This window comes from Rhinocladiella mackenziei, assembly GCF_000835555.1.
Source record: "Rhinocladiella mackenziei CBS 650.93 unplaced genomic scaffold supercont1.3, whole genome shotgun sequence".
In the NCBI taxonomy this organism is placed as follows: domain Eukaryota; kingdom Fungi; phylum Ascomycota; class Eurotiomycetes; order Chaetothyriales; family Herpotrichiellaceae; genus Rhinocladiella; species Rhinocladiella mackenziei.
This window is the reverse complement of record NW_013550602.1, coordinates 350159-364442: the sequence shown is the minus strand read 5'-3', so window position 1 is coordinate 364442 and position 14284 is coordinate 350159. Positions and strand designations below refer to the sequence as shown.

At 51.5% G+C, this 14284-nt stretch overlaps 5 protein-coding genes across 5 annotated transcripts; 3 read left to right on the top strand and 2 right to left on the bottom strand.

Moving 5' to 3' along the window:
* Window positions 1–20: 20 nt before the first annotated feature.
* On the bottom strand, window positions 21–2159 carry Z518_03684 (uncharacterized protein; the record flags this gene model as incomplete). The annotated part of the gene is made up of 2 exons (XM_013417394.1): window positions 21–1309; window positions 1367–2159. 2 exons carry the CDS (start codon window positions 2157–2159, stop codon window positions 21–23), a joined length of 2082 nt encoding a protein of 693 aa, XP_013272848.1.
* A 454-nt stretch (window positions 2160–2613) lies between these two features.
* On the top strand, window positions 2614–5539 carry Z518_03683 (uncharacterized protein; the record flags this gene model as incomplete). The annotated part of the gene is made up of 7 exons (XM_013417393.1): window positions 2614–2746; window positions 2802–2879; window positions 2943–3571; window positions 3623–3825; window positions 3885–4301; window positions 4351–4670; window positions 4722–5539. 7 exons carry the CDS (start codon window positions 2614–2616, stop codon window positions 5537–5539), a joined length of 2598 nt encoding a protein of 865 aa, XP_013272847.1.
* A 167-nt stretch (window positions 5540–5706) lies between these two features.
* Window positions 5707–7053, bottom strand: Z518_03682 (uncharacterized protein; the record flags this gene model as incomplete). The annotated part of the gene is made up of 1 exon (XM_013417392.1): window positions 5707–7053. The coding sequence occupies one exon, from the start codon at window positions 7051–7053 to the stop codon at window positions 5707–5709; it is 1347 nt and encodes a 448-aa protein (XP_013272846.1).
* Window positions 7054–8427: 1374 nt separating this feature from the next.
* On the top strand, window positions 8428–10038 carry Z518_03681 (uncharacterized protein; the record flags this gene model as incomplete). Its single annotated transcript, XM_013417391.1, has 1 exon — window positions 8428–10038. One exon carries the CDS (start codon window positions 8428–8430, stop codon window positions 10036–10038), a length of 1611 nt encoding a protein of 536 aa, XP_013272845.1.
* Window positions 10039–13806: 3768 nt separating this feature from the next.
* On the top strand, window positions 13807–14072 carry Z518_03680 (uncharacterized protein; the record flags this gene model as incomplete). The annotated part of the gene is made up of 2 exons (XM_013417390.1): window positions 13807–13827; window positions 13890–14072. 2 exons carry the CDS (start codon window positions 13807–13809, stop codon window positions 14070–14072), a joined length of 204 nt encoding a protein of 67 aa, XP_013272844.1.
* Window positions 14073–14284: the final 212 nt, after the last annotated feature.

Below are 14284 nucleotides of genomic sequence, written 5' to 3'. Positions count from 1 at the left end.
ACCCACCTCCACCCTCGTACTCACCAGCCGTCGAGCTTTATATGAGCCTCAACACCACATTCTTTGTCATCGCCGAGGCATATATCAGGAGGAGCATTCCATTTCTCAATTATGTTGCCGCTCTGATCTGCCATGGCGAACACGCCAACGGCCATAAGATAGTTCCTCGCCTCCCCATATGTGTCGGAGGATATAACACCCTTGAGCGTCGGAATCACCGTGCGTTGGCGCATTAAATTAGTGTTCGCATCAGGCTTCAGGAGGAACCCATCTAACTGGCACAACAATGCCCTTGAATATGACCCGGTCCTTATGGGTTGTAGCTTCCGAATACCGCTTGCACCGTCTGCCGAACAGACGAGGCACCCATCGGAGTCGGTGAATATCGCCTCCAAGGGCCCCCTCGGTCCTTCTGAACGAGCAAAGTCTGCCATGGTCATCGGCCGTATGGGCAGGCCATCTGACATCTGTCGCCCGTAGATCGCGAACCCACCTTCCACAGACATAACGTCAGGACGAGTATTTGCTGACCCAGTGGAGATTTGATGCACTCTGATGTGCCAGTGCGGCCACTGATCCGAGGGGGGAATTAATGCCGTGGAAACCATCACGTCCAATAAACGCCACGGCTTCCAGGAACTTATCAGCACTGGAACATTTTCTGTTTTGCCGCCGGTTACCAGCGTCGCGGTACCAAACCGGGTCCCTAGGGGGACCCAGCGTACTTTCCACGTATCTCCCTCGTCAGCGCTCAGAGCAAGAGTGCTGTCGGGAGCCATCTGTTGTACGAGCGGACCAGTTGGCACACTGAATCCAAAGTGTGAGGAATACGCAAATTTCCCGTACTTGGCTTCCGTGGCTTTCAGTGGCCAGGGACAGAATTGGCCCGATGAAAGCAGGAAGTGGTGAGAGCCGGTGTTGCATACGATATGCATCGGAGATGTCATTGCCTTCGCCAGGGAGATGCCGGCCGATGGCAAAGCCTGTTCTCTCGATCTCCAAAATGGATGCGCGTTTGAGAGACCCAAGACACACAAGGTCTTCATACACCAATACACAGACTGCGGGGAATTGTAGTCCTCGCACATGAACATGTTAGGGTAGAGGAAACCAATGTTCAATGTTCCGTCGACGTGGAAAATGTCATACTTCGAAGACCACCACCTCAAATGGCGTAGGAGAAGCCCCTTGACGACGCCAGGGTCGTCCAGTGGATGAGGGAGCTCAACCTCTGCGTATGCGGCCGCCGACCAGAAGCCAGCCAAAGCGAAGCGATAGGTCAGACTCCGACCAAAGGGGATTGCCGCACCTGGCATGATGTAAGCAAGGGGCGATCTCTTCATTGTAACACCGTTCGAGAGCTTACCAGCCGTGTCGAAATAATGGCAAAAGTCACCGGCGAAATTGCGAGCCCGTTCTAGATACGTTTTGCATCTCTCCGGATCAATGTCTTTTGCGAATTTGGCATAGAGCAGTTGGGAAAATTGTATGGCAAAGCTTCCCGAGTAATAGTCTGCTTGTCGTCCTTGATCACTCCAAGGACCGTCACTCGCCCAGCCGTTCTGGAGGCAAAATGTGTCCAAAGCATCGAGATCATCATTCATTAAAGAACGAATGGGCTCCTGGGGCAGCCCACAGACTTTTATCAGTGCGAGATTCGTCATGACGCGAAACCATAGCCAGTTGGTAGTGGGCATATCTTTGCCAATGATCGTCTTCAGCCATGAAGTTATGTTCGCTTTTGCTTCGGGCGTTTGCTTGTGGAAGAAGGCATGAGGTGCTGACAGGAGAGCAAAGGAGACGATTTCCATTTCGACCATCCGCTGGTCTCGACCGACTACAGGGCCCCAGTATTCTGGATGGTCTGGACTCGTGCCATTGGCCAGACCTCGCACGAAAGATTCGGCGAGGCTTTGCGCGAGTTCATCACTCTCAGCTTCACCCGAGAGAAGTGCTCCCATGACCCAGAGAGGTCGAGCATAACCTTCTAGTTGAGCGGCTGTCTCATCGAAGTGGGCACCAGTCGAGACAGGAACTCGAATCCGGGCACATCCAGGGCTCTGATATTTACAGAGGTTCTGCAGCAAGGCCAAAGCTGCTGCTCGAACATCTTCTCTGGTCCTGAAGGGGTTATCCGAGAAACCAGCTAGCCGCGGCATTTTGGGTATATCGGGGCCAGGATCAATTATGTGAGTCGAGCATTTCGCTCTTTGGGTGTCTGAGCAGTCAGTCCTTTGGATCCTCTCTCTCTCGAATCCGAGCTCCGATGATGCCACTGCAAGTCAAACACGTTCAACACCTACTGTATGCCCATTCCCCTATCGATTGATTAAGTATCCGCTTTCCTCCGGGACCGGGGGACTAAGATAGGAGCGGAGGTCAATAACTCCACTATGCCTAATGGAGCGACTTGTACCGAGACCCGAGTTGCCGCAAACTTTAATTGACGCTATCAAAGGCTTCATAAGATGAGTGTGCTTCTTCAACACCCATCGATGCACCGGGACAATTTGGTCCGTCACTCGTCGTACACGAGGCCGGTTTATCCCAGCGGTTCAACATGGTCCCGGTTCGTCGGCCTGATTCCCCGAGCTCCGCCACGGTTGAACCAGAATGACTTCCCTTTCGTGGAAGGTCGATAAGCCGAGCGATGATCCCGACGACCTCCCGGCTTGCTCCTCGTGCCGTAAGCGAAAGCTTCGCTGCTCCAGAGAGGCTCCTGTCTGCTATCACTGCAGCAGAACAGGTACGGGGTCAACCACGAGAAATATGGGACCAATCATGATAATGGCCGTGTCCAGGTTCCGAATGTGTGTACGACACGAGACAGAAGCCTGGTCTCAGGCCTGGCGCAGTCGAAGCGCTGAACCGTCGTATTGGTTTGTCTCCTCGACGACGTGGACCATCCTCTCATAGTCGCCAGTCCTGCTGATAAATCCCAGCTGTCTTAGAACAAATCCTCCTGGACAGCGAAGGTGTTCCACGTGTAACAATCACTGCAGATGGAAGAGTCGTAGGAAGAAATCGTCTACCCGTGCCGGACTCCGAGCTCGATCTCCTGGGGGAAAAAGAAGTGGTCCGACAATGGGACGGCTCACGACAAGTCGGGTTGTCTAAACTTCAAAACGACGATGTTGCGACCGACGCTTTAGGACCTACTCTATCGAAACATCATGAAAACAGCAAGCGAAAAGCTGACCAGCTAGACGGTTCTCCGTCACAATTCTCCTCTCAAGAGACCAACAATCTCATGCAAGGACTACCGCCGCGTGCGGTCCTTGTGAAAATAGTCGACTATTTCTGCCTTTCATTTCATCACTGGATCCCTTTTCTTCATAAAGCCCGCAGTCAGGCTGAGGTTCGAAGACGGGAGTTGACGGCCGACTTCGTTCTCGTTCTCCATGCACTGGTGGCGGTGGTATTGCCACATTTGGACGTTGAAGATGTTCAAATGGAGGTTGGGGCGGTGAGGCACCAAATGAAAACCTCCAGAGATCTCGTCATGCAGCACGCAATGGACAACATGTCTCTGCAGGGCCTCCAAGCTCTCGTAATACTGGTATTCGATGACGTGAGTTTTGACGTGCGTGGCCGTGACCTTTCTGGCTGAACAATCGACTAGCTCAATAATGGAGAATCAACGAGGTCGTTTCCGCTGATCGCGCTATTGACCAGAACGGTTGACTTTCTGCAATTAACTGTCGAGCCCGGGACACCGCGATCCAGAGTCTTAATGAAACCTCTGAATCTATTGGCGCCCGCGCAAGATTGGACCGAGCTCGAATCTCGAAGGAGACTATTTTGGTGCATCTTCCTTCTAGACAGGTGAGACTCCATTAAACATCGGTGAGGTTCTTCGGAGCAGGGTCGGCTGACTTTGTAAGATACAATTCGGCCCATACTGGCTGGAACACGAGTTTGACTTCGGAAGACGTCCACCGTCGCTTACCCGCCGACGGGGCTTTTTTCACCCAGGAGAAATCTGTCCTCTGCCCATTCTTTGGACTGTGGAACAAAACCTTTGCGAAACTCAGTGTGTCTCTCGCGGCCCATGTCCCTGCTCAGTACAACGAGGATGATACACCCTCAGATATCATCCCGGAAGCTAGTCCACCCACTAGTGCGAGCACGATTGCAGTTGATTCGTCGAATCTGGGAGCCTTTGCCTATTGCATCGAGGCAACAGAGTCGTTGAACCAGGTTACGACATTCTTCTTGCAACAACGAATCGACTGGCAGAACAGGCAAGACGTGCTTGATTGGCTCACACGCTTCAAAGAGCTCGATCTCCGATTGGTACAGTAAGTAAATCCATCAGGCTATCGGTGGGGCAATCTTGACAAGTGCTAGTTGGAAAATGTTCCTGCCACCGCGGTGGAAAGACTCGAATATCTCGACCGACAAATCCTTGGTCAATATGGATCCCAATCTGACCTTGGCTCACATGACGCACAACACGTCCATGATTCTCTTGCACTATCCCGTTGCATTTCCCCCCATCGAATGGACAAACCTGGTGCAACTTCCTAGCGCCTGCAGCGCCGAAACGTGCCAACTCGCAGCGGTAGAGACAGCTCACATTGCTGAAAAGTTCTTGCGACACACGCCAATACCTTTTGTAAATCCACAGTTTTCGTTTTGCGTGTTCGTGGCGGCAAAGGCCCTCCTGGGTAAGTCGATATTTGGGTTCTGTCCGAGTTCTCCGACTGACTACCGTATAGCATTATCCCGCGCCACTCAGGGCCAAGTGATCGCGGAATTCAGTAACTTAGTCGAATCACTCTGGACCATATCAGCCCGATGGAATCGCCGTCCCAACGAGGAGAATTATCGGGAAACGTGCACGAATCAAACAAGATGGGATATTTCAGGACGGTACGCCCAATTTCTCGAAAAGCTTCATGAAAAATGCCAGGGGAGTCCAGAATTCCAGTTTGATTTCCTGGACCATTCATGTAAGAATCTGGCACATTCACCACGGACTCCGGTGAACATCTCGACCTCGGTCATGGCCAATGAGGCTTGTGCGGCGACGTCGAACACCAGTCGGACGGCAAGACAGCACAGCCAAGCAAAGTTGGGGAGAAGCTCTACTCTTGGGCGTGCAAAGCGGCAAAGAAGAGCGGCAGAAAGACAAGCCAGCGATGATCCGACCAACAACATCAGCATCAACATCCAAGACCGTAGTCGGCAGAAGTCGGCCTCCGATGTAGATTATCAAGCCACCAGCTCACAGCCCTACAACTCATCTCAGCAAGTGGCACCGGCAACATCACACCCCCATTCGTCGACAACCGTACATGGGGACTTTTCCCTCCACCATTTTTCTCCAGAAGGTACTTTGATGTCGATGAACAATCCTCCCGTGCCGTTTCCCGAACGACCAAGTCAGACTTACGACCAAGCAGGGATGCAGGATGCTTTGTCGATTCTGTCGGATACTCTCATGGATCCGCAATACACGGAGTTGGATCGGGTCATCACGTTTGAAGAGGCCAACTTTTATGTGTCAGACATCGGGCCCGGATGGATTTCATGATAAAATCCGGCTGTCCCGTCACCGAAGATGAAAGATCCTCACATACAATCCCTAAATATGGACGAAACGCGGCACATCAAGGAAAGGACGGAAACTTGAACAAAAAGGGCATTCCGAGCTCGATCGGAGACATCGTTTGGATTTAGTCTCGGGAACCATCAGACCTACTAGCATAGCCCCATTCTACACAGTTTATTGCCAAACTCCAATAAGAAGTAATCTGCATACACCAAGCCGTGGTCCCAGTACCGCTTATGTGCGTGCTCATTGTTGTTTGCCGTAGCATTGCGCAGAATGGCGTCAAAGGAACTGGGACTGATTTGCGCATGAAGTTTTTCCCCGGGCGATGAGGAAGGAAGAGGAAGAGGCGGAAGGAGAGACGCAAAATCCCGATCGAGCGACATGTCAAGCGTTTCCTGGACGATCAGCAGTGCGGCATCCAGAAAATCGCTGCCTCCTGCCACAGGGCGGTATGAGAGCTCGGAAATGCTCGACACCGACAGAGACTGCAAGGCTTGATGGATCAGGAGCATGCCATTTGCGGCGATTACGCCTGCAGATGTATCACGCAATGGCTCAGCGGGGTCTTCTTGATGTGCGTCAAAGTCCCAAGCAGGGACGAACGGGTGATGGTGGGAAGCAGCATCGAGTCGTGACAGGAACAGATTGGCACATCCAATCGCCGTCTTGAGAAACGTCGAGTCCTTCGTCCATAGGTACGTCTGTGCGAAACCCATGATCGCCCACGCCTGGCCCCTGCTCCACGTCGACGCATCGTTGTACCCTTGGTTCGTCATTCGAGATATCACCTCCCCGGGCCTTCGGGGGTCCAGGTTCACCAGGTGGAATGTCGAACAGTCTTCTCGGAGGATGGTCCTCCGCACGGTATTCGCGTGTGTAGTAGCGATGGAGGCGAGAGACTCATCGTGAACGAGATGCCCAATGTAGAAGAGGAGGTCCAGATTGCACATGCTGTCGATGATGACCAGAAAGTTTTCAGTCATGTCGTCGATCCTGTACCGGTGGTTTATGGCGCGGTCCCAGCTTCGAATCGCGCCAATGGCGGGATCATACCGTGAGGCCAGAGCGTAAGCAGCTTTGGTGACAGAATCCAGACTCCGCAGGTTTCCCGTCATTTCCCAATCCTTTTGAAGCGCGGGCTGCACGATGAAGCCCATATCGTGCGTATCGGTCCTGGAGGACATGTCGTTCAGAGCTATGGACCAGTGTCTCCCACACGTTAGGAGGTCCGAATAGAGATGCTCACGATACCATTTCGGCGCCGACACATGAGCGGGAAATTTGGCCGCACGTTCAAGAAGAGTGTAGACGGTGCCGGGGAAGAAGCCACACGTCCAGAATTCGGCGTCCCTATACTCGTACCGACCTCGTCCGGCTCCCGATTGAGGTGCTGACTCTGGATATGATGGAATAGGACCCTTGAATGCCGCGTTAGTGGAAGGAGAGGCATAACAAATGACATGTGGTCGTTGCCAACCTGGGATTGCAAGCATCGTTGAGCTACCTGGAGAGTTTTCGCCAGAACACTTTCTGAAAAGATGTGTCCCAAATTGGTCCTTCTCGTATAGATCGGACGAATCGGACCATGAGTTTGAATACCTCGAGACTGAATTTGGGTTGATATAGAGGTGAGACTATCAGATTCAGATGCAGCCCCATCGGATGACGAGGACGAAGATTCTATGACCTGACACATCAGGATGATATCGAGTGAAATATAACAGATGAATCTTTTCCGGCACTCAGAAGGCAATTAGCCAGTATTTCAAGGTATATTAGACAAATCTAAACGGGACGTGCAACCATTTACCATGTCCGTATGAGATCTGTTCGGTTCTAGACTCGATATCAAAGGATCACGAATGCCTTTTTGAAGAAGCTCGCCACTTTTGACCGAGGCCGATCGGGATTGATTCACATATGAGAGAGGCAAGAGTACCGTTACTCAGAAGACACAGCTTCTAATCCAAATAAGGAAACCCTCCTAAGCTCGAAGCTGATGCGGTGGGTACGCGCACATATCTGGTCTATCGACCTCGGAGAACCGGGGGATTGGCAACCGAACATCGTCGATCGTATGGCGCCTCATGTGGAGACACTGCAGGTCAAATGGCACTTTGGCTCATGCAATTATGGCGCGGGGAGAGCAGACTTACGGTCAGTCTTCTGGGGTCCCCAAACCCCACAACTGCATTCCAGTAAAGCGCCGCGCTTGAAGCTGCTCTCCACTGTACAACGCTCGGTCATTGAACGAAAGGGGAAATAGGGGATCCGCAGGAAAATTGTCAATCCGGGCTCTCGATAGCAATCTCTGGACTGGATGTAGTATAGCACTCCAACCTCCCGCGGTGTTTTGCACACCAACAGTGTATAGAGCGTTGGCGCCCCTATCGTTCTCTAACCCCTATACGCCACGGACTGGCCAGCATCGGAGAGTAAGATTCCACGACGCCCGAACTATCGAATCAGATGAAGAGAAGATTCAGGATTTGGGTCAATACAAACTTTTTTTCTTCGTCAAACGTCCCCAGGTAGTTTTTCACATCCGGAGAAGAAAAAGACAATAACGCGGGGTACTCCAGGGGATGACTATCAGTCCCGTGCTGCAATTCCCCCGGATGGATTTTGCCCGAAACCCGCACTTCGTACTGCGACACTGTTTCCAATGTGCTGGTGGCTGTCTCTGAGCGTTTGCGGCAGAACGACTATCCTCATCGAAGTATAAGAGAAGAGAGGTGTTTCTTCAATCTGCCCCGCTTCTTGTCAATGTGGTCCTCCACCCGTCTCACTATACACCAGCCGGTACTCAAACACTTGGTCAATTCGACCAGACCAGGGTGCAACAGCGACGGCGTTGACGAGGGAAAATGGTGGACATCATCACTCACGACAGTTTTGAGGGGCTTGTGCTCAAGGATGTGATCCCGAAACGAAGTAAGCCCTGGTGGAGGGATGGGACGCTCATCAAACTCAACAGTCTATTGTTGTGTGCGCTCCTCACCCAGACCGCCTCCGGCTTTGATGGGAGCATGCTCAACGGAATGCAATCCCTGCCCCAGTGGAAGCGCTTTTTCGGGGAGCCGAAGGGCACTCGACTGGGCGCCATGACGTTTGGTCCAAACGGGGGGATCTTGATTTCAATCCTGGTTTCATCCCAACTCTGTGACCGATATGGCCGACGATATCCAATCTGTGGCGGATCACTCGTCGTCATTCTGGGCTCGATTCTGCAGACAGCATCCGTCAATTATGCCATGTTTGTCGCCTCGCGCTTCCTCGTCGGCCTTGGCCTGGGGATTGTATCGGTGGCTGCCCCTCCTCTGCTCACCGAGGTGGCCTATCCCACGCATCGGGGCAAGCTGGTGTCGTTCTACCTCGTCTCGTGGCCCCTTGGATCGCTGATGGCCGCGTGGATCACGTACGGGACTTTTAAAATGAGCGGCTCCTCCTGGAGCTGGAGAATTCCGAGTCTCCTACAATGTTTCTTCTCCATCATCCAGGCTATTTTGAGTTTGTTTGCCCCTGAATCGCCTCGGTGGCTTATCTACCAGAGCCGCAACAAGGAGGCATTGGACATCTTGACCAAATATCATGCCGATGGCAACCCCAGTTCCGAGCTGGTGCGATTTGAAATGGCAGAGATCACGGCCACGTTGGAAATGGAAAAGCTGCAAAAGAAATCCCGCTGGTTAGAATGGTTTTCCTCCAAGGGTAATCGACACCGATTCTTCATCGCTGTCTATATTCCGGCCATGCTGCAGTGGTCGGGCAATGCGCTCATATCGTACTATCTGGCGGCCGTGCTCCGTTCGATCGGCATCACGAACTCCAAAACCCAGCTCATTATCAATGCCTGTTTGTCCGTCTGGAGTTTTCTGACGGCGTGCGGTGCTGCCATGCTGGTCGACAAGGCCGGTCGTCGACGGCTGTACCTCACTGGTATGGGCGGGATGGGGCTTTCGTACATCATCTGGACCGTCTGCTCTGCCATCAACCAAGAAAAGAATTTCGAAGACACCCGCTATGCTGCCGCTGTCCTGGCCATGATCTTTATTTACGGCGGGTTCTACCATTTGTGCTCCCCAATTTCCCCAACGTATATTATGGAGGTGGTGCCGTATTCTCTACGTTCGAAGGCATCGATGCTGTATCAATTAACGGGAAATCTCGCCGGCGTTTACAACAGCTTTGCCAACCCTGTGGCTATGGACGCAATCTCTTGGCGCTATTACATTGTGTGGTGCGTCATTATTGCTATCAACTTCACTCTGATCTTCTTCTTCTTCCCTGAAACCAAGGGAAGAGCCTTGGAAGAAGTGGCCGAAATCTTCGATGGACCGAATGCGCTATCGGGGGTGAATGCCATGAGGGCGACTGGACTTGGCGCTTGTCCGGACAAGGCTCTGACATTTGGAAATGACCAGGAAGCCGGAAAAGGTACAAAAATGGAAACAGTGGAGCAAGTAGAGAAGATTTAAAAATGGATCACTCAACCCTGACCGGATGATGTCAGCATTGGTCGTATTGCCAGAGCAAGAACGGATCGCTTTGTGAGTTAGCATCATTCAAACGAATTCGGGTCTAGCGGCAGGAATGTTGTGAATTTGAAGTGTCTTTTTCAACCTCAGAAATAATTTGGTAGACTCGATCGAGGAGGTGAGCATAGAGCAGCGTCACCTCCTTCCCCAAGGGAGGGTGAGCTGGCCGTCGATTTACCTGCTTTTGGCGGCCAAAGACTAGGTCAACATACCGTATTAAATCGACAGCGAGCGGTGTGCCGCTTTTAACGAAGAAGTTCCTGTCCTTTCACTTGGCAAAGGATTTGTAGAGGTAGTAACGGTGGTGAGCGGCGAAATTGTGGTTGTTTTCGTTTCCAGAGCCGTGAATGTCGTCGTGCTGGTGGCCGACACGATGAACGTAGTTGTACTCTCAGCAGTGTCAGGAGGACTGGTGCTTTCAGCTGATGTAGTGATGATAAGGAACTTGTGGTAGAACCACTATCGCTACTAGAACTGCTAGTAGAAGGTTCGATTGGGTGATAGACCTGAAGCTGGAGGGAGTAGAGTTACTACTGTCAGAGGTGGTTGAAGTCAGAGTGGTTTTGGTGACAGAAGAGGTCGTCGATTGCACCACGGGACTAATGGCAAAGCTTCAGGTACTTCTGATCGTTGAATATGTCCAAGCGGTAGTCGTGGTCTGTATCTTCGTCGTAGTTGGAGTTGTAGCGGTAGCCACCTGGGGTGTCGTAGTCGATGTACTCGTGGTCGACGTTGAAATAGCATTGGCGAAGGTTGCCGCGGTAGCAAAGTTTTCAACTGCTGTTGTCGGTTTCGATGTCGATAATGAGCTCCTGAGCTGAGTAGTAACTGGAGAGCTGACGGGAGACGTTGTTGACCTGCATGTTAAAGATGCTGGAATGACAAAGTCGGCTTTTGCGTCCAGAATGTCTTAGAGAGTCCGGAGCGTTTACCTGTAACCACAAGCAAGATTGGCTGGGTACAGGGAGAATTAATAGATATCCAGTCAAAGCTACTGCCTGAACCTCTGCAGAAAGATCCCCTTCGATCCTGGAGAACTTTCCATCGAAGATCCAATGTATATGTGGCACAATCGGGCGCACAAGGGGTACTTATTGTTCGAGGGGATAGATCTCGGGTTGGAGAACAACATGGATACCGAAGTATAGGAAACTATAGTGGCTTAGTCGTTTGAGTCGAAGGCGATAAAGGAGCCGGCAATTAGAACTCGCTTGGCTGGGGAGGGTCCTGTGGAGCTCAAACTGGAAATTCCGCTAAATGTGGAGTATGAAGTTGTAGGGGAAGTCACCATAACCATGGACGCCGTAGGGGATGAAGAAGGAATGGGTTCACTCTCTGAGAGCTGTATGTGCTTGGACTCAATGAGAACTGCATGCTGGATGTCGTGAATGTAAGGCGATCGCAACTCTGGGTTTGCGAGCTATATAGGTTTGATGAGATATTAGGCGTGGTAGCTTATTAAGCCTCGGGGTGAAGTGATCGGTGGATATCAGGCCTCAGTGCCGGTGCTAGATGCTCGACTATTTGCCCAGGCTTTGCAGTGCTCTTCGGACAACCCACGATAACATTGTTCATGGCGGTATTGTCACAAAGATGGTATCGTGACGGTGACTGTAAAGTCAAAGACAATGGGTCCTGGGCAGGATCAAGCTGCAAAGGCTATCTAGTCTCTGCCTGAGTCGGTGGTGGTGGTTGATGGTACAATGTGAATGTCGTTTTCCCCAACGCCTAGGGTTCGCTGAGGAATGGTCACCATCATTGGTTTTCCCGGTTGTCTGAAACCGAATGTGTATATTCCAGTAGATGGGACACCGGTACGAGCTGCGCCGACTGCTACAATCTTCCTTGTCCTTGCTGGTACATAATATAGTTTCTCGCGGCGCTCAATGCGTTTGACTTCGGCGGCATTTGTGCATTCCCGTAGCTTGGTAATCTGTCTGCTTGCCATCCTGGCAGTTGTCGTAGAGACAATTGCCTCCATAACCAAGGAGAACGAACGGGCGGACACCGTTCTACAAAGCCAGGCCATGCCCTAGTAATGGTTGCATGAGTGTTCCGCTTAGCTCTGTTGATCCCTTGTAATTGTGAATGCTGTGGCCGTTGGGCATTTGGGGGGGAAAGGCATGATGGTCGTCAAGGTCGACGACAGGACGGCCTTGGTCGCCATGGCCAACAACAATAGTAATAGTATTGCCAAGGCCGATATTACTCTTGCCGGGTACGCGACTTAGAGCTGGTCCAGACGAGTAAATAAGACCACACGATGCGGAATTCTCTGAAAGAGAGAGGAGGCCATTAGAGAACGGAATGTTGTTGAGAGACGGATTCTCAGTGCCATATGTACGTGCTGTTCAGTCAATCACTTCACAATAAAAAGCTCCACTCATTAAGAGGAACGCGCATTGCGAATGGCCGATTGTCTTGAGCCTGGCTCAAGAGCGAACGCGACATGGCTGCATCCCAATCTTCCGCAGCGCAAAACAACACAAACGCGAGTTCACCTTATGGTCAGCACTGTATGTAGGTGCTGCAGTCTTAAAGCAAACAAATAGAGCCCGAAAGGATAGTTGTGATCGCCGACAGAGAGTACATACCTAGTGATTTAGACCATGATTCACCAAAACTGGTCCCGTTTACGCGAACAGCGGAAACAGCTGTCGAGTAACTGCTCCCATCTTCGGCTGCAATGAAGCGAATGCGAGCGAGATTAAGTCTGGTATATTGACAAGATTGCGGAATTCAAGTTCTGGTCCTTGGAACAAGAGACTGCATGAAATGACTTGTTCGAAGTTGTTAGAAAAGCGTACCCGGCGTTTCTCCCAACACAGGTCCGTCCACACTAAGTTTCTTCTCGAACACATATCAAGGATTTTTGCACCCTTGACAGGTGAATCTAGAGACTGGGTGAGATGGTAGTGCGGAGGGCGAGTTGACCGTTAATTTAGCATCGGGCCGATTCCCGCCCGCACCTCCAGCCACAGACGCCACAAACCACCCTACGCCTTTTCATCGAGATCTGGGAAATGACACCACAGACGCCACTGCTCGAAGACCAGAATCCCGTCTGCGCTGATCAGCAAATGACGTCGATTCTGTATCATTCCGAGATCTGCCTTGTTTATGGTCGTCTCATGACGTCCCAAAAAGAGGATGACGACCATGTCTCTGACTGGCTCTTCGGTCATGGTCCTGGTCTTCATTGCATCCATGTTTCCATTCCCAGAACTAGTTGCAACGGCCTTGCTGTCAGACGGCCGGCAGAAATGTGAGATTGCCGCCCATGTCGACTGGCCCACGGTCAGCCTCGACACCTGGTTCTGATTCGATGTTGAAAATGGATCCCGACTTCGACGTCATGATGGACAGGAGCGATGAGATTGCTTGGGCCATATTGGTTGGAATACATATCCATATGAGCTGTAGCCCAAAGGCTAGAGCCGAGTTAGCTAAGATATGTGTGTAGGCGAGCGCAAAATCGAATTATAACCGGTCTGATGCCGTGATATGATTCAGGCCGTGGGCGCTGGATCTATGACCTGGTCCCCCGCTTCCCTCTGGATGCGTATTCTTGACACCGATTTCCCAAAACCCATAATAAAAGCCTCTCTTCAACCTTCTTCATCACAACCCAATTGTTCATCGACCCCTTCGGAAACACAATCCATTCATCCCACCTCCTCCGAAAACACATATACATACCTGGCCACCATGGGCGCCGTGGTATCTTGTGTACGTCCCTACCTTACTTCACCTTCTTGCCCGTTCTAGCTGCTGACCTCTCTCTGACACAGTTCGAATCCATCTGTCGCACCGTCGGCAACGTGCTGATGGCCATCGTGAATGGCATCGGGTCCATCATTACAGCCATTGTCAACGGCATTGTCTCGCTCTTCGACATCGTTATCTCCTGCCTCACCTGCGGTCGTACAAGAAGACACAGAACCCATAGGGCGCATACGACGAGTCGAGTCTAACCAATGGACTCTCTCGACGAAAAGGAAGGAGTGAGGAGGAGGTTAGAGAGGGTCCATAACAGTAACATGACCAGAAATGAACCAATTGGGGAGGGGTTAGTTATTGATTGAATTGCGAAGACGACGAGCAACGATAATGAGGCTGTTGACTTTTTAACGGAGATGTGGAACGACTTGCACTCACGTTTATACTCAGGTGCCGTTATGACTTC